Here is a 19,646-nt window from a genome sequence, read left to right as displayed (position 1 = left end):
TCGACACCATGTTATCCTGTTAATGCGAACTTGACCTCTTATCATTTTCCATCATCTTCCTCCTCTCCAGGGGAAGATTGTGGCTCAGGGGCGCCTTCTGCTGCAGGATACGTTCATGGTGTGCGACCCAGAGGGCAGTCTGCTCGGCCGGATGAAGGAGAGGAGAGTCTTCCTCTTCGAGCAGATGCTCATCTTCAGCGAGCCCCTCGACAAGAAGAAAGGCTTCTCCCTGCCCGGCTTCCTCTACAAGAACAGCATCAAGGTAAGAGATGCAAGTGAAGAGATTACATTTTTAGACCGCCAAGTTGTCAGGTAAAGGCTCACAGCACCATCTTGTGGCCAATCTGTAAAAAGACTCAATTTGTACGTTTGTATCGTTTGTATTAGACATGCACTTTTTTTCTAAGTAGGTTTTTAAATATGTAGTAAATTTAAGAAATGATTGATAAATGAAGGTAAGTTAGTCGTTACCACAGCAATTAAACCCCAAACTGCCCTAAACACCTCCCTTTATTCTGTCTCAGGTAAGCTCTTTGGGTCTGGAGGAGTGCGTGGAAGGCGACCCCTGTAAGTTCACTCTCACCTCTCGGTCAACAAACGGTGCCGTGGAGTCCTTCGTGCTTCACTCTTCCCACCCAGGGGTGCGTGAGGTCTGGACCCTTCAGATCAGCCAGATACTAGAGAGCCAACGCAACTTCCTCAACGGTAGGCTGACACAAACACACACACACACACACACACACACACACACACACACACACACACACACACACACACACAAACAGAAGACATGTTTTATAGAAGGAACACTTCACCACATGACTCACTCTTCCTCTTCCTTACAGCTCTGACCTCACCAATCGAGTATCAGAGGAACCATGTGGGGGCGAGCGGTGGGTCATGCGCGCCCAGCGTGGGAGCTCCAGGTGGAGGCAGCAGTGGGTCCAGTGTACCCGCTGGTGTCGGCGGTGGAAACTCCCAGGGTAGTGCCATCCCTACAGGGCCCCAGGGCAGTTCACGTCGACCATCCAGGATCCCCCAGCCTTCCCGTCTGCCCCAGCCCCTCCGCCACAACCCCGGGGCCGACCCCGACGGCCCCAACAAGATGTCAGGTATGAAACGTCTTTGTGTGTAAACTACGTGCTCTGTTGGCAAAATGAAAGATGTGACTGAGGTGTGAGTTTTTGCTCACTTGTGATCCAGGTTCGTCCCCTCGTCCTGTCCCTCCTCCCCTGCTCCCTCCAGGGGGTAGCCCGCAGGGCAAGCGTCCCATCCAGACCCCAGAAGACCAAGCACAGACCCCTGCCAGCGCTGTAGCCCCTATTCCCCGCGCCACAGTCGGGCCTCTGCCCTCCACACCCACATCAAAACCACGGCCTGGAGCCGTGTCCCCTATGGCGCCCCCCCAGGCCACTCCCGCTTTTGGCAAGGACATCCTCCCTCCTCCCCCTCCCAGCCCTGGCCAGAAGTCAGGGTCTGGATTCTGGAGCTCAATGCCGGGCTCTCCAGCCAGCCGGCCTGGCTCGTTCACCTTCCCGGGGGAAGCAGGAGAGTCTCCGGTGCGTCAGAACTCGAACCAGATCCAGACTGGCTCTGGATCTGGGAGCCAAAGCCAAACCCACAGACACTCCACACACAGCAAGGAGGCTGACCGCATGAGTACGTGCTCATCGGCCAGCGAGCAGTCCATCCAGTCCACCCAGAGTAACGGGGTAAGACTCTTACCTGCTGCCCTGCGCTGCTCAGACTAACACTGAGACAGAGGAGGCCTGGTCTGTCCCGCTGCAGCCAGCACTACTAATCTGTCCACTACTATGCATCTCTGACAACTTTCACTGCTCTTCAACATCATCTTCTCTAGCTTAGACAATTTCTCTGAAGACACTTACATCTCCGGCGACTTTTGCCGACATGTTTTTTCCGGTTCTAAACTTTTCTAGTGGAGCTTGTCCAACTCTTAAGTGATTCGCTGTTTCAAGGCTGTCTCTCGATGTCTTAACTCTAACAAAGCTTATACTAACACCTGACTTGCTCTTGGCCGTCTTTCACCTCCTGCTGTTCTCTTCATGGTGTGGTCTGAAATGTACTTCTTTCTGCAACTAACCTCCGACGTTTGTAGTTTCGCCTGCAAACGTACTCGACAGATCCTCTCATTCAACCTAACGTTCCTCCTCTAGTCTTTGAGCTGCAGAGCAAAGACGAGTGAAATGGGAAATCATCTTAATCCCTGCCTTTCTTCATCCACTTCTGTTTTTCCCCCTCGAGAGGAAAATAATGAATCCTGTTTTTGTGTCTTTCTTGCACTTTTACTCTAATCCTTTCTGAAGACTCTATCAAGCGGACAGTAAACAATCATCTATTCCCAGGGTTTATCCTCTGGGGTTTTCTACTGCTTTTGGGCTTTTCTGTCATTCTTCTCACTTTTTCCTCATCAAACGTAGTAGACGTATATTTTTTCTAATGATATTTGAGCATAGTGGCAATTTAAAATCAGTTTGATATGAAAGTTGATTTCTTGCCAAAGTTAAGCCATAATTTTTAAGATTTTCCTGCCATTCAAGCTCGTACTTAACATTTCCTGCTTCTTCCCTTTTTGGCGCAGAGTGAAAGTAGCAGCAGCAGTAGCGTATCCACCATGTTGGTGACCCAGGACTACCTGGCTTTGAAGGAGGATGAGATCAGCGTCCTTCAGGGTGAGGTGGTCCAGATCTTGGCCAGCAACCAGCAAAACATGTTCCTGGTGTTCAGGGCGGCTACCGAGCAGGGCCCCGCCGCCGAGGGCTGGATCCCCGGATTTGTGCTCGGACACACCTCGGCCATTGTCCCCGATTGCCCCGAGGGATCCATCAAGTAAGAGCTCTGGAAATAGTTTATGCATAAGTTTAATTTCTTATTTTGTTCAGATGTTTTTTAATGTATTATCTGCCAAACTGTAGTTTTGTAGTCTGACATTTATCCACATTAGGGGTTGGTAATTGAAGATGCACTGTGTGGTTTTTCTGAAGTGTTTCCATGTTTTGGCAGTCAAAGCTAAAAGCATGCTCTCTCACTCACTGGTGTAAATAAACAGTTTGATTTGACTTGAACCATCTTTTTTTTGTCCCAGTAGGAAATCTTCCTGGCATACAACCCTGCGCATCCGTAAGAAGTCTGAGAAAAAGGAGAAGGAAGCAAAGAAGGAGACCAAGCTGGAAAACGGTTACAGGAAGTCCAGAGAAGGCCTGGCCAATAAAGTTTCTGTAAAGGTGATTCCGTCAGAACACCTCAGGAAACTCTGGTGCAGATTTTAAGTCAAAGGTTTGGAACTTATCCAATTTTCTCTTCCTTTCCAGCTTCTAAATCCAAACTACATCTATGATGGTAAGTGTCATTTTATATGATTGGCAGATTTCCACACCATTTACCAAAAGCATTATTTAACAGTTTACTAGTTATTGCTGAGTTTTGAAAGCCTCAGTCAAGATCATCTCACCTCTGCTTCCCTGCAGTTCCTCCCGAGTTTCTTGTCCCTCTGAGCGATGTGACGTGTGACAACGGAGAAAGCGTAACCCTCAGGTGTAAGGTCTGTGGTCGGCCCCGGGCCACGGTCACCTGGAAGGGACCCAACCAGAGCAACCTCACAAACAACGGACACTTCAGCATCGCCTACAGGTAAGAGAACAGAGTCACAGTGTCACTGCACAAATGTAACTTTGGGGGAATTACAGAAAAACAATATTCTACATGTAGGCCTATCACAATAATTATGTTATTGACTTGTACAATTACATAATTAGAGCCCGAACCAATATTATCAACTGATATTGGCCTATCTCAGATATATCAGTATCAGTGTTTATACCGTCCAATAGGTGCCAATGTTTTTTAATTTTTTTTTAAGGCAGTATTTTATGTTTTCCATTTAATCCTTTTTCCTAATTCAAGTTTAATATGTACATATTATGATATGTACATATTAAACTCCCAGTGAAGTATAATGTTTCAGAGCACATGTCATTTTTAATTTATTCTTAAACTGTATCACTTCCTCCATTACATATCTTTGTCACAAGTGTTTGGTGACCACATTTGGGGGGGGAAAGTGTTCTGTGTACTGGACTATATATAAGTATCGGATTTTTTTATTTTTATTCCCTAATGTCAGTATCTGCCCATAAAAATCCAGTATTGGTCGGGCCCTAAACATAATTATCAACATCATCACCTTGATCATTTTTTGACCTCAATATTGCCACACTTCACACTATTCTTAAGAGGCTGTTCATGTCACATTGGCTAAGCAAGTAGTTGCCTCCATGATTATATTAGTGGTATAAAATGGTCTTCAAATGACAATAATATCGTTTATCGCAACTATTTTTTCTCAGACAATATATCGTTCAACTAAAAAATACTTATCGTGACGGACCTATCTTCGTGGACATTTCTTCTAGAGCTGTGAAATATTCAGAAATGGCCAACGCTGCTTAGGAGACTGAGTCATGTTTTTGCTATGTTTTGACCCTCGAATGTCTTTTTAAAAATTAATCAGAGCAGACGTAAACCTACAGTTCTCGTATGTTTGTTTCAGTGATACGGGTGAAGCAACCCTGCGGATCATCGGCGTAGCGCCTGACGACGATGGCGTGTACACTTGTGTTGCGACCAACGAGCTGGGCAGCGTTACATCATCGGCTAGCCTGAGAGTGTTGGGTGAGAGTACAGATACTGAACAGATTATTACAGGATCACTTCTGGCACACAGATTATCTGATAATGCTGGTACTAGTTGTAACTGGGTTCTCTTTGTCTCAGCTGTTTCCACTGATGGTGTCCGAGTGAGCTGGAAAGACAACTTTGAGTCTCACTACACTGAAGTGGTTGAACTGGGAAGGTAAACAGTCTCAATAGTATCTCCATGTTTAGACCGGTGTCCAACAATTTTGGCGTTTTCTTGCCGATATCACTGAACTAAGTTAATCTGATTTGTTAAATGTAAAAAAAAAACAGAACAGATTGTTTATGGGGAGTCACATGAATTGTATATAAATGACCAAAAACTCCCATTATGAAAATGTTAATGTGAGAATGACTGTCCTTTCTCACCTCACCACCAGGGGTCGTTTCTCTGTCGTCAAACGCTGTGACCACCGGGGCACCAAACGTTCGGTGGCAGTCAAACAGGTGAACAAGAAACTGATGAGAAGGGACAGGGTGACTCAGGAACTCAATCTGCTCCAGAGGCTCCAACATCCCCACATAGTCATCCTGTTAGACACGTATGAAACCTCCAGCAGCTACGCCCTAGTCCTGGAGATGTGAGTACAGAGCTGAAAGAACATGAACACTTTGGGAATCCACGCACACACATACATACAAGATATGATAATTCCTCCATGAGATGTTTTACTTTGTGTGTCTCAGGGTTGATCAAGGCCGTCTGCTTGACTACATCGTGAGCTGGGGGAATCTGACAGAGGATAAAGTGGCCTGCTACCTGCGGGACGTTTTAGAAGCTTTACATTACCTGCACAACTCCAGGATAGTACACCTGGACATTAAAGTAAGTAGTTTTACCTTAATGTTTCCACTTTGTTTCATTACAACACATGTAGCAGCCCAGGAAAACATTAAAAAGCTGAGCCTTACACAGTTGTCTGAACACAAGCATACCTGTAAAATTGGGGGGGGGCGCATCATACACTGTACTGCACAGGTTCAAGGTAGCAAAAGTTTCAAAATGTTGTTATAGACTAGTTTGATGCCAAACATCTTCCCCTGCACACAGTAAAAGTGCCTCTGCTATGACTGTTCTTTTCCAAATGCTCACAAAACTCACCTTTTCTCAAGAATTTCATGTTTCTGCAGCCTCAAAACAAATCTACTTGCAGTTGGATCTTTCCATGAGGATGTTTCATCTGCGAAAACAAATGAATTTACTCTATTTATGATAGACACCTGTAATGTTGGACTGAATAAATGAATAAGAAAAGAGTCACAGGACTAATAGTGAGTCTGTATTCTCTCCTCAGCCTGAGAACCTGCTGGTGACCCACGACTCCAGCGGCCAGCCAACGGTCAAACTCACAGACTTTGGTGATGCTGTCCAACTCAACAGTGCCCACTACATCCATCCTCTGCTGGGCAGTCCGGAGTTCGCCTCCCCAGAGTTGGTCCTAGCAGAGCCGGTGTCACTGACCTCTGACCTGTGGAGCCTGGGCGTGGTGACCTATGTGCTGCTGAGCGGCGCCTCCCCCTTCCTCGACGAGAGTGCAGAGGAGACCTGCCTGAACATCTGCCGGCTGGACTTCAGCTTCCCTAAGGATTACTTCCAGGGTGTCAGCCAGGCCGCCCGGGACTTCGTGTGCCTGCTTCTGAGGACCGACCCTAGCAGGAGGCCTCCGGCCGGGCTCTGCCTTCAGGAGCCGTGGCTGCAGGTCGGCCTGGCTGACAGCCGGGCCAGAGCAGAGTGCTGCCTGGACACCTCCCGCCTCATCTCCTTCATAGACAGGAGGAAACATCAGACTGACGCCCGGCCCATCGGAGGAGTCAGGAGCTTCATCCAAAGTCGCCTGCAGCCCCGAGTTTGAGGCCTGAGAGGAGCTTCACAACTCTCAGCCTCCACTGTCACCAACCTGACCCGGTTGTGCAGTGCTGGAGCTGTGAGGGCTGCAGGCTCCTCTGGAACTGAGCTGCTTGATGGCCTAGATCTAAAAAAGGAAGGAGAAATAACGAATGCTGATCTCATCCTCTTTCACAGAATGTTTATTTACAAAAGTCCTGTAGTCCTTTCACCAATTACATTGAGACCCTTTGGAGGTCTTCGGCCAATCAGAGCCCCAGAGAACAGAGTTCTCACCAATCAAGTAAATTAATGGATGCCCTTGTCTACTGCTGCTTGCTGGTTTCCACTCAAAACAGATTTTGTAGTTAAGTAAACAAAAATCTAAAAAAAAAAGAAAAAAAAGAAGTTATTTATTTTCCTTTGCGAGAGTTCAAGCCGATCAGAAGAGCCAGTTGATCGAGCCTTGACGCCACTGCACAGACGCAGAGCTTTCAGAAGAAAGTGATGCCAACGAAGCTCGTGATAGTGCCGAGAGCAAACTGCCCTCCCCTCCTGTGGCTAGAGAGGGACAGAGACATTGTGTGTTTTTGCTCTTTTACACTAAACTGTAACTCAAACACTTTTGAGAAGCTCCCCTTTCTTATAGAAACAATGTTTAGAAAGGAGAAAAAAGTGTCTCTACGTTTCCAAGAAAATAGAAAAAAAAAAAGTTGTAGAAAACCGCTCATCAGTTGAAAGTTGCTGTGCTACTTTTGGACACCACCCACCAACCCTGGAGACAGTGACCGAGCTTCTATTGAGACATTTATACGTGCGATCAGAGCTTTTTGACTGCTGCGCTTACATAACGTACCTAATCTAAAGATACCATGATGATCTTGTCGCAAGTAACAATGCTGCACTGTCCAATCTGAGAAGAAACAATAGACATTTCATCGTTTGCTTTTCTTAGAACAAAAACTTGTGTTTGCGCAGATATGAGATGTTTAAGCCTTACCTTGTATATAGACTTCAACTGCCTTCTCCCCCCCTCACATTCACGCCTGAGTCCTGCGGTCGGACGGCAGGACGAGCGACTGTCGAAGCCTCGGCGGTGGCGGCAGCCTGCTGCCAGTCAGGTGGGAGTGAATGTGGAGGCAGAGGAAGACAAATTACTGTAAATGCACTCATTGTATGTTATGTTTGATTATCATGTGCAATGTTGCGGCTTTAACATTTTATGCAACTATTTATGAAGACATCTGTTGTATCTGTAATAAATCTAGAGAAAAGCATGTACTTGGTACTGCAAGCACTGCTGGTAGTTTGTGTTTATTTGATCTTTTGAGTGTTCTGACTTCCAGGCCAGCGTTAGAGGTCACAATCTGCAATCATCAAATATTATTTAACACTTTTTGTACAGTATGCCTACGTAGTATTGGTACACCAAAGTTAATCTAGCTTTATAGTACTTAATTAAAAAAAATTTATTGTGATTCTGTGTCACTTGAGTTAGATACAAAATGGCCATGTGAAATCATTGTTTACATTTGTTAAAACACTACGTTTAAAAGAACATGGTTAGTTTATTTCATCTCCTGTACCCTTTATTATAAAGGCAGGAGATTAAAAGAGAGAAATTCCTATTGTTATTCACTAAGAATGGAGCATTTTGCAGTTTAATTTGAGGAGTTTTACATACATCATTTGATAAATGGTGTTTAACTTTATGTACAGACACATATTGCCAAAATGTCTTTGATAAATCCCTGTTCCTTAGAGACATCGTCCCCAAAAAACAGCAACTAACCAACCAGTGATGTTTTATTTGATTAGAGAGTGTAACCACCATCAAGTACTAATTAATCCTTACAGGGTTAGGAAGTATCATGTTCACACTTTCTCTGCCACAAACAGAAAGCAGTCCTCTGTTACCTTTTTATTTATTTTAAAAGGTGCGCAAAGGCCGTTAAAAACAAGGAAAACTTGAACTGGATACCTCAGTTTAGGTTTTGTTCTTCGTTGTTTGTCTTTTTTTTTTTTTTGTCATGCGTTTTGTCAGTTTTATTTGTTTCATGATTTTTACATGTTTGCTATTTGTTTTTTATCTTTGCATGTATATTTCTTTGTACAGATCATACACATTTTCTCTTGTAAATATTTTCATTTTGCCATCAGTTATTTGAAAATTAAACGTCATGAACACATTGACCCGGTTTCAGATTATGTTTGGGGTTTTGTTTAAGTCTTTATTTTGTGTTTTTATTATTTGAACAGCTATATGACGCTCATTTTAATGAAAGCTAAAATGATTGATAAAAAGGTAGATCAGGCAGTTTCCCTTTATGAAGTTTCAGAATTGTGGAAGAAACAGATAAATGTCAATGAAGCAACTGTAGGATTGTAGCTACTTTGTGGGACTTGTCAGCGCCCTCTGGTGGACAAACTAATGCAAACACTTCTTTAATAGTGTCAAACATTCTGTATGTTTTTCTCTATTTCAGCACAACTTCTTAGTACTTACCAGCTGATTCATATGCTGATATTGATTTAATGTCAATAAACCAATAGCAGCTGATATATCAGCCCTGCAGAATTATTGATCTATCACTGCCTTCTACGCCATTAATGAACATCAACAACATTGTACTCCCTACAGCATCTCTACAACAACCAACATGTTTAATTGTTTGGAATCAATCTACAACCATCTCTTTTAGATTGTATAACTAAATATTTTCATTTTACACAGTTCACTATTGCACGTACACTTTTTATGTGTGCCTTAGTTTAGGGCTGAGGGGATAAAGATAAACAAAAACAAAAAGCAATTAAAACTGTTGAAGTGCATGTATGGTTTGAACTCTTTAACCATTAACCATCTATGAGTATCTCAGTATCTGTGTTGGCAAATACACAACCAGATAGGCTATTGTAGTACAGACATAATAAAGATAAGATTGAAGTCATTTTGAAACAGTGTTTGCATTACGGAGTCTGTCCACCAGAAAGCACTGAGAGGTTTATTTCACTGTAAAATCTTCTACTCTGTACATGTGGGTGACAGATCAAAGGAAACAACATGAAGTGCTTCAGTCATGTGTTGTTCCACCACGAGCCGCTCAACGGCTTCATTGCACTTTGTGATTCTACAATCTCTGAACTCCACTGAAGAGATGAACAACTTTCTTGCAAAAGACATTCCCTGTTCTTCTAACACACAGTAGTTGTTCAGTTGGGTTGAGATCTGGTGACTGCAAGGGTCAAACTATTCATTAACCCCTCATTTCCTGTATGGAAACATGCCATCAATATGTTTCTCCATTAATTTATTCAGGTTTGTCCTTTAAATTGTCATCTGTTTGTATCTTGGTCAGTTTTCTTTGATAATCAAAGTTAGGGCGTCATCATGCGTTTATTCTTCAAAATCATTATTAGATTGTTTTAATTCTCAGTGACTGATGTTGGATGATTGGTATTAAAGGAAAAAGACTGAAATGTTGCAGTAACTTTCAAAAGTAACATTAAAAAAAGATCAAGTGTTTTGGTCCTAATCAGAAATACAGTCTGCAGTGCCCTCAAGTGGCTCTTTGTTCATAGTGAGAGGAAAGGCTGCTTTTCAGGCCTCAGAGATGATGACTTCATGAGATTTAATGTGCATAATAGGGTCATTTTCTTAAGTGTCAGATTCTGAAGGTACAGTTGTAAGGTTAAGGCTCATTTCTCTAAAGTCTTACCTTAACTTTCTGGCATTCCTTAGGTCTATTTGAGTCAGTGTTTGTTTTCCAATTTGAAGTCACTCCTTCAGGTGTCTCAGTGTGGACAGGTCGATTGGATTTCTTGTGTTCCCGTGCAGGTAAGAAGACACACATTAACTGACCCAAACAGTGACATCAGTTATTTTTTTCCAGCTTCTGGTTGTGTATAGTGAGTAATGTGTTTGGCTTTTCAGACTTCTCCTCAGAAAGTGTAACTTGTATTAACTGTGGCAGGCTGACTCTGATTAAAACAGTTGTTTGCCTTGTTTTTATTACCAGCTGCTTCCTCAACTGCAGCCTGACACGTAAGGGAAATGCACCAGATCTTCCCTTTGGCCGGAGTACAAAGTCATTTCTCAGGTTTGATGACAAGTGCGAACAGTCTGTGTACTGGAACAGACAAAATCTTCTGCTTCAGCAGTAGATCTCAAGCCAGTCTGTCCAAATAACATTTCATGACTACCAGACATACCTACACAGAGGACCACAAACTCATTTTAACCCCTAGCTAGAGGCCCTTTTGTGGTTAATCAGCCAATGCAATCAACTCAAAGAACACTTTTATATTACAAGGCTGATCTTCCACACTAACAGATGTCAAATCACTAAATTACATGACGCCAGATTTGCATTTTTTTCAAAAAACAATTCAGCTCCAAGACTCAACTATAATGACCCTAACCCCTAACCCCAAAAAATGAGTGCAGGTTGTTTTAAATAACGCATTCAAGTGTTATCTGCCTGAACCAGCTTGCAGGTTTTGAATATGATATGATTAAGTGAATTAACAGTACACCAAAAATACCTATACCCAGTAGGACCACTGTTTGTACAATGTAAGTGATTGAGGCCAAAATCTACAGTCCTTCTGGAAAAGAGTGCATTTAAACATTTATTTGAAGCTACTGTGAGGTTTCAGCTGTCCGAATCAGTCAAATCAAGGCCATGTCTTTCAAAGCTCCAGTCTTTTTAGTGCCAAATTCCTTCTTTTTGTTGGACTCCTTCCACTGCAGCTCAACTGGAAAACACTGTTGAGTCACAAACATTGAAATGAGCTACTAAAAGACTAACTGTGGAAGACATCGACTTTATTTGACTAACTCAAACTACAGAAAACGTATCTTCAGATAAACTTTGAAATATGTTTTTACCCAAAAAGATAACTGTGGTTTTTGACCCCTATCACTTATATTGTAAGCACATTTGGAGGGGAGCTTCTACTGGTCAGTATGAACAGGAGGGATGATTACAGTGAACAAAACCTCTTCAGTGTTCATTTGGGTTCCTGATTGTTTTAGAAATTTGAAAAAGTATGAACCTACCCTATAATGATGGCTAAATCCAATTTAGCTGCCTCAATTTTAGAGTCCTGGTATTAAAAAGTGTTTTAGATGTGCACATCCAACAAACTTCAAACATGTGCAAAACCAAAGAAACAATGGAAAACATAAAGATGAAGGTTTGCACACTGTAGCTCCCTTAGATGAAATTTAATGACATCCAGCAGTCACATATGTCGAATAAAGCTTGTTTCTCAAAATGTCTTATTAAATTGCATCTAAGGGTGCTAATATTATACATGCTAGTTTATTGGGACACTTCATTAGGACACTCCATCCCTCAGAAGCTGGTTTTGTCGTTTTTTTTCTTATCACCAAAAAATCAGGAGAAAAACACATCACCAGGCCAGCCGTTTGGTTTATAGCAATGTTGTCTTTTATTCTAATTTCCAATAAACAGAGAATATATCAGTCCCTTATTTGTACAAAAATACCTGAACAGGATACAATGGAGATCCAGGAGCCGTACAGACGATTACAGAATGAAGCAAAGCACAGTAGGGTTATCTGAAGAAAAAAAAAAAAAAGATTAATGTTCATTTGCTTTTATTTTTTATTTTTCTTTCCCTGAAAGGTTTATTTGACTTAAGCTTATGATGACTTCAACCCAAAGAAAAAAAACATGGAGTCAGTTTCACTCGCACCCGCACTGTGAGTCACCAATGTCGATGGGACTTGTACGCGATGATGACCTGACATTAGGATTTAGTTCCAGTAGGATTATGTTTCACAGTCACAGCTAACCGTTAATGAACGCGGTGAGTGGACGGGTGGCAACTAACGACTTGTTACTGTTCAGAAACAAGAGGCACCTGCTGCAAGAATAGGCTTAAGTTAAAGAAAACAAAATGCACAATCCTCTAGAGCTACGGCGTATAATTGCACTACTTGTAATGAAAGGTGTACAAAGTGTCGAAAGCTGCTAAGAATATCCCCAAGGGTTAAGCGTTGGTGTGTGTGTGTGCTCTCCATGAAAAACCACTGGTGTGTGTGTGTGTAAGGTTAATGTCCAAACTTTAACTGGAGTGTTGTCTTGAAATCGACATGACAAACAGATAGAGAGAGAGAGGGGATATTCAAAATATGTGGTTTTAAACAAAATGGCATTGGAATTGGATGCTGGCAGAGTTGAAGACTCTGACAGCCTGTCAGCTTATACATACAACTGATGTTTAGATATTTGACACATACCAAAAATCCAGTTTGATCTCTTAAAATTAAAAAAAACAAAAAAACAGCTTAATTTAATACTGTATATACGGTGGTATATTCTTTTTTATATATATATGTATGTATATATATATAAAAGGTCATTTTGTGGCAAACGAAAGAAAATACACAATAATGTCAATATACACACAATCAAATAATGAAAAAAAGGACAAAATAAATCATTCTTCATTTTACACGGAGTTATGAGCAAAAGCATAACGCCCCATACATAGTGATCTGTGACCTAGGTACAGTGTTAGATCTACGTCTTTTCCATAGCTTCACATACTTAGAAAACAAATGATACTGTATACTGGTATATTCATATACTTTGACTTGTGTATAGGATTGCATTGTAGCACAGTGATTAAAAATGGAGGGAGGAGGAGAGGACGGTGAATCGTCCTCTCTGACCCATAGCGACGTGGCTTCACATCCCTCTCTAACAAGACAGGAAAGAACATCAGCTGAGGACCGGGAATGCTGGGATACCTCCAGCCGACCTTTTCCTGTCTCCTCTGATACTGTAAATCGACGGCATCGCCTGACTTTACCCGACCAAAAAGCAACCTTCCTCTAACCGCTTCTAAAAGGCAAGTGTGTATGATAACCAGCAGAGTTAGCATTCCTGAATAGTGAATATAACAGTCTAGCCAATCCACACACACACACACACACACACACACACACACACACACACACTTGTTCACCACAGGGTCATAGCTTACAGGCTGGACACAGGTGGGAGAGGGGGGCGGGGGATTCAAGCATTATCCAATCCCTGGAGAGTCTGCCCTGGCTGACTAGAAAAGGCCTGATTGGTGGAACGCAGAGCTGGTGAGTCAGTCAAGTCAAGTGATTGGTGGACCGGTGGCGGCAGTGGCATGTGTGTAAGTGACAGTGCTTAGAGAGAGAGAGGGAGTCTGGCAGGTAGTCCGATTGCCTCGTGCTAACCCTGTTCGCTGTGAATCTGGCACAGAAAGGAGGTGCAGGCGAGGATGGGAGGGGTGGAGGACGTGGCTAAATCTACTGCAGACCTGAGCAGGTGTTATGTCACATGCCTGCAGCTTTTCATTGGCTGGTAACACGACAGCAGGAGAGGGCAGGAAAAGACAAAAGGACTTAAAATCTTATTCTCTTACTTCCTTTCCTGTTGTAAAGAGTGTGATATGGTACTTCCTTTAGGTGATGACCAGGCAGTCAGGGACAAATTTAGAGAAACAAAATCCACTCAGATTATCTGTTAAAGCCACTATGTGTGGATTTTTCTGTTTGAAAGAATGTTGTCTATGTTGTGTTGCCAATTCTCCCTCAGTGACACTGCTACAGTGTCATGATACTACCTCTAGGGGGCACTAAAGGTACTCATTTTCAAATCCTACACATAATGACTTTAACATAGTGTTCAGTGTCCCAACTTTTTTTTTTTTTTTTGGGTATCATCTAAGTAGAACTTACTTTACCTACTTTCACTTCAGTTATTCATGCCCCAGAATGCTTTTCAACAACCAGCACATGCAAAGAAACTGGGTTAGCTAGCCAAATAACTGATTTGGAGCTGCATGCTGATTATTTGCCTGATTAATTGATGAATCATTTGGTCTATATAAATGTCAGAAAATAATAAAAGTTGCCCGACCCAATTTTCTTTAAATTTGTTCGCCTTACAACCATCCCAATATCAAATATGTTCAGTTAACTATAACGTACGAAGGAAAAGCAGTAAATCCTCATATTTAAGAAAGCTGGAGAAATCCAGTTTTTGATGTGTTTGCTTGAAGAATAAAAGTTATTAAAATAGTTGACTTTCTGTCAATTGACAGATCAATTAATAGACAAATCATTTCAACTCTTAGATAAGTCATGACCACTAGTACAGCTCCTTACTGACAATGCCTGATAGCTGAAATGCATTCTGAAGCCGCTGCTGGTGTACAAATGGTTTCCTTTGTCTCTATTGTCTCATGTCTCTATGATTGTTGCAAAATGGCGGTTTTAAGAAAGAAGCCCTTACTGTTTGATTTTGACTGACTGACACCAAAACTGACATTCACCACTGGTGCTACCAAACTCCTTCACAGCTGCTGGAAATATCTGGACGTGATATTATATTGTTGATATTTTAGCCAGTTCATCTGTAAGAATAAGATAAATACAGCACCGAACAAGAAAATGGGCCCAGAAATGTGAAGTGCATCGCCAGAACCTGTTTTCTCTATTCTGTTCAAGTGGATTTTTACTTTAGAAGAAATAGTTCTACATTTTGGGAAATATGCGTATGCGCTTTTTTTCCAAGACAGTATCATTACCACTCTTGTAATTATTTGTTAAATGTAACGGTACAGCCAGCAGCTGGTTAGCTTAGCTTAGAAAGTCACAGCACCACAGAAATTGTCTAACACATAACTCTCAGTAAAACCTCAAATTGTTGTTTTTACACCCAAATTATTATATAAAATACATTAAAAAGATGTTAGAGGTGCTTGTAGTTTGGATTTTGTTATCCTTTGATGCAACCAGACTAGCCGTTACCCCATTTCTAGTCTGTGCTAAGCTAAGCTAACTGGCTACTGGTTGTAGCTTCATTTTAGCGTACAGACATGGGAGCGGTATCAGTCTTCTCGTCTGACTCTTGACAACAAATTGAACGAGCGTTTCCTCCAAAATGTCAGACTATTGCTTTAATATAATCTTTAACACTCTTGCTATCGTTCCATTCTCTTAAAATCTGAAATGTATGTGCATTTTAATAGAGTTTTCGATTTCATACACAAGGCTCACAATTGTCACTTAAGGCGAGTGAAGCTCATTTGACTGTGTGTTGATATCACAGTCAACTGAGTTCACATTTCAAGTCATTTGTTCATTTCCGTATTTCAAAACGAAAAAGAGAAAAATGTGACGGGAGTGCTTTTTGTTGATTTGTCTTTTCTCGAGTGAGGGAACAGTGGTCAGTATTTCCACTCGGGGCTAAATACGAACATAACAGCTCAATATCAAACCAGGATCATTAAAATGTGCAAGCAGCGAGCTCAGAACAGACCTAGGAAAAGAAAATGACATTCAAAAAAAAAAAATTCACCGAATGTGAGCCCAACAGATTTAACCCTTTAGATTTAGAAAAAGATTGAAATAGAAGCTTGGGGGTGGACACACTTTTTCAAGAGTCTATTTAACAGTCCTCCTCCTCTTCCTCACAGTCTTGAGGCGTTCAGCTGGTTCCAGAGCACATTCGTTTGTTTTTTTAACGGTAGTGTGGTCATGTTGGTATGAGACACACAAGAGTTCCAAGATGTTCCCAAACCTTCCTGAAAGGCACTGCATAATCAGCCGTGACTCTCTTTGCTCCCACGCCACTGTAATCCAATCAGAGCTGGTGGAAATTCACATGCATGCTTTTCAGAAGGAGGTGGGAGAGGGTTTTGGGTTGGTGAGGGGGGTTGGAAGAGGAAGAGGAGGACGACGAACGGAGAGCAGGCAGCTTAATTTAGCTAGAGAGAACAGCTGTCATCTGTCCGCCCGGGAGTGCAAAACTAGTTCTGCATTGAATCAACAGTAATAAAACAGCATTAAAATGACATCAAGTAATCAACTCTACAAGAGAGGCTTGTTACGGCCTTCCTGATAAACATTCCTCTGTCCTTTCGGCAAACCCTCGCGACTGCTCTGCTTCTCTTGCCCTTAGCTTCTTCTTCTTTTCTCTCTTGACTTTTCTCTGAACTTGTTTGGAGGAGGAGAGACGGGATCGGGGTCGCACCAGGGCGGGGGGAGTTTGGGACAGGACGCAGCAGAAAGGCCGCTTCAAGTCCGCTCGGTTAGGGGGGAGGGGACAGGGTGTCAGCTTATCCAGACTGGACTGCACAGGTTGAGAAAACTCCTGGATCGAGTTTGATAAGACCCAGAGAGGTTCCTGTCCATCCCTGATGATAGATGAGGAAGTCAGAGGGTGGCGCTCCCCGCCCACCTCAGACAACTTTGCGTCGAGAGGGCGAGGGTGGGGCGGGCACCACAGCTTATCAGGCCTGGAGGATAAGGAAGTTGAAATGATGAGGGATTTTGAGGGAGGGTTCCATCCGGGAGACCTGCAGCACTCCTGCTGACGGTGTCTTCATAACACACACGGCTCTCTTACACACTGACCAGGGTCAAAATGGCAATGACAAAACAACCCAGTCTCCATGAGAACGATGCAGGAGTCGGGGCGACTGCTCGGTCCACAATCTGCAACGTTTGGACTATCCACACGGTTCCCATTAAAACATCCAAAAAGCGGTAAGGCGGAGAAAAGCACGGCATGCTGGAGAAATCAAACCTCCACTGCCAGCTCCTGCTGAGTTGTTAACATCCCCAAAACTTGACTCAACTTTTCTCTATCTCCTCGACCTCATTACATCGGTGAGGGAGGGGCAGATCGGGGGGGTGGGGTGGGATCTCTGGATGAGAAGTGTGCAAAAGGGTGTGTAGGAGTTTGGGGGTGAGGGGGGGGTGGAGTGTCACAAGGCCACAGCGGTGCAGGGGTGTTTGAGCTTGCAGGGCAGCACTCCTCTGTTGAGCTGGTAGAACTCCACCAGGTGGATCAGGTCGGTGAACTTGGTGGCGCCGTCGTCGAGGCTGAAGAACACCTCACCGTCTTCTTCACACTTCACACCGGAGTCGAAGGGAGGAGAGAGGACAGTTAACATCACATGACAATTATTATCAGGCAGGTGAAAGCAGAGTAAACTAATGGAAAAAACTTGTGGTCCACCACTTTTATCCAGACTAAAATATTTCAACAACTGTTGGATAGATCAGGTTTAAATGTTATACATATACTGATGCTGCCCATAAGATGAGTCCTAATGACTTTGGTGAGAACTTTACCTTTCTTTTGCCATCATCAATGAGTCAAAGTCATTACTTATTTAGTGAAATCTCTATCATTTACATAATGGATAACCCCAAAATGTTGTACAGACATTCCCAAACCAAAGTCATTTTCCCATTGACTTTTCCTCTAGCGCCACCACGAGGTTAACATTTCTTGCAGTCTTAAAAAAAAAAGAAAAAAAAAGCATGTTGATCTCAGCATTAATTGCAATAACTTTGATCCCATGACTTTTCCTTGGGCACCATTGTGGGCTTAAAATTATAATATGCCTAAAATGTATGACCGACTACCTGCAAAACTGGACAAGCTGATTTTTGTGCCTATTAGCAACTGTTAAACTAAGTTGGTGAAGAGGTCAACATTTTATCAGCTATCAGCGTGTCAGCATGTTAGCATACTTGCGTTATCTCAAAGCACCCAGGCCTGTGATAATCAGCTTGCTTCAAGGCTATGACTGCAGTTTAGCAGTTGGGACACATTAAAAAATAAACCAATATCACCATCCCAATGAAGAGGAACAACTGAATTTTGAATCTAGATTTTACCAGTGATTGTAGAACATTTTTTACAGTGGGAAGTGACTGACCGGTAGAATCTGGAAGTGCTTGATCTTCTGGTGGTGGCACATTGTGAGCACAAACGCCTTGGGATTACTCTGACTGTCCCGCAACAGGAATAATCTGATCGAGAAACAAGAGAAAAGTAATTAAACAGTGTCATGTAGTATGAAATGTATATTTCTACTGTAAAATGTTGCAGATTTTTAAATTAGTAAATTTCAAATGTCCAATGTAATGTTGCTGCAAGAGAATCATCTAAAAATGTGTGGCTGAAAAAACCAAAAAGCTGTTTTTAGACACTGACATTTTAGTGATCAAAGCTTTTCTTGCCACAGATGTCTCCATTTCTCACATTTCTATTCATACAGCTTCAGTTTGATTACTTACTAACTTTCAATTACCTCTCACAAGAGCAATATTTACCATTAAAATCCTCAAATCAGCCTAAAAACACATACAGACACATACAGCTGTTCTTACCCGTCTACTTGGCCTTGTTGTATTATCATTTTGTGGGCTTCCTCTCTCATGATGCGCCCGTGAAACCACATCTGTGTCCTGTGGATGACTGAGAGACACACATTTTTCAGACTGTGTTTGAGCTTTTATATTTAGTCAGTGCATCAATTAATCTTTACTTTCACACTAGTCTTTCTGTTTTTGCTGTGCCAAAGTCTGCACAATGTAATGAGTATGGTGTGTGTGTGTGTGTGTGTGTGTGTGTGTGTGTGTGTGTGTGTGTGTGTGTGTGTGTGTGTGTGTGTGTGTGTGTGTGTGTGTGTGTGTGTGTGTGTGTGTGTGTGTGTGTACCTGTGCTCAGAGAGGGTGGGTGCAGGGGGCTGGGGCTGCCCAGGACATTCATTCGCTGGCTCCGTTTCTATGTGGAAGAAATATCACATGAACATTTACTATAAGAAAACTTCATATCAAAGCAAATCCTGCAAATCAGCCTCTAATTAAGCACCTGCCTTCCCTTTGATCATGAATGTCTTCACGGCATATACAAACATGTTAAAACACGCCTATAACCGAGACACAAAGGTTGTAATTTTCTGTAGATTTCATTTACAGTTTGGTGCTTTTTGTTACAGTAAATCAAATATAGCAACTTATTGCAGTCAACAAAGAATGATAAATGTAACAGGGAGCTGAGTTCTCCTCTATCCTCTTATGAGCTGTGATCTCAGCAACACATAAGTGGAGCTGCTGCACACTTTAATTTACCAAGAAAAGTGCTCAAGGTTAAAAATAAACTTGTTCATAATGGAAAAAGGCTTCTTCACACTCTTTCCAGGAACAATGTTGCTCTAAAGAGTAAAAGCTTAATAAAATCAAAACATTCAGTGTAACTGGGGAAGTTACCAAAACCAATCCATGTGACAG

At 42.4% G+C, this 19,646-nt stretch overlaps 2 protein-coding genes across 6 annotated transcripts in view; one reads left to right on the top strand and one right to left on the bottom strand.

Annotated features, from left to right (window-relative positions):
• Positions 1–8,749, top strand: part of LOC133997001 (triple functional domain protein) — a 73,216-nt gene extending 64,467 nt beyond the window's left edge. For 2 of the 4 annotated variants that reach the window (XM_062436537.1, XM_062436536.1), the window contains 13 exons: positions 71–262; positions 525–705; positions 846–1,112; positions 1,204–1,712; positions 2,603–2,850; positions 3,110–3,245; positions 3,333–3,360; positions 3,489–3,651; positions 4,571–4,692; positions 4,795–4,873; positions 5,097–5,297; positions 5,404–5,542; positions 6,012–8,749. In XM_062436537.1, the coding sequence (XP_062292521.1) occupies positions 71–262; positions 525–705; positions 846–1,112; positions 1,204–1,712; positions 2,603–2,850; positions 3,110–3,245; positions 3,333–3,360; positions 3,489–3,651; positions 4,571–4,692; positions 4,795–4,873; positions 5,097–5,297; positions 5,404–5,542; positions 6,012–6,569 (2,823 nt within the window). In that variant the 3' untranslated portion in view covers positions 6,570–8,749. Of the gene's footprint in view, positions 1–70; positions 263–524; positions 706–845; positions 1,113–1,203; positions 1,713–2,602; positions 2,851–3,106; positions 3,246–3,332; positions 3,361–3,488; positions 3,652–4,570; positions 4,693–4,794; positions 4,874–5,096; positions 5,298–5,403; positions 5,543–6,011 lie in introns of all 4 variants that reach the window. The other 2 variants (XM_062436538.1, XM_062436535.1) reach the window with 1 other exon arrangement.
• A 3,231-nt stretch (positions 8,750–11,980) lies between these two features.
• The window catches only part of LOC133996024 (growth factor receptor-bound protein 10-like), a 45,420-nt gene continuing 37,754 nt past the window's right edge, over positions 11,981–19,646 (bottom strand). For both annotated transcript variants that reach the window (XM_062435557.1, XM_062435558.1), the window contains 4 exons: positions 19,074–19,140; positions 18,744–18,831; positions 18,290–18,383; positions 11,981–17,473 (listed from right to left, as the gene is read on the bottom strand). In XM_062435557.1, the coding sequence (XP_062291541.1) occupies positions 17,327–17,473; positions 18,290–18,383; positions 18,744–18,831; positions 19,074–19,140 (396 nt within the window). In that variant the 3' untranslated portion in view covers positions 11,981–17,326. The remainder of the gene's footprint in view (positions 17,474–18,289; positions 18,384–18,743; positions 18,832–19,073; positions 19,141–19,646) is intronic.

Source organism: Scomber scombrus, chromosome 16 (assembly GCF_963691925.1).
Source record: "Scomber scombrus chromosome 16, fScoSco1.1, whole genome shotgun sequence".
Lineage (NCBI taxonomy): Eukaryota > Metazoa > Chordata > Actinopteri > Scombriformes > Scombridae > Scomber > Scomber scombrus.
The sequence above is the reverse complement of the archived record's forward strand: the minus strand, read 5'-3'. Positions and strand labels throughout refer to the sequence as shown.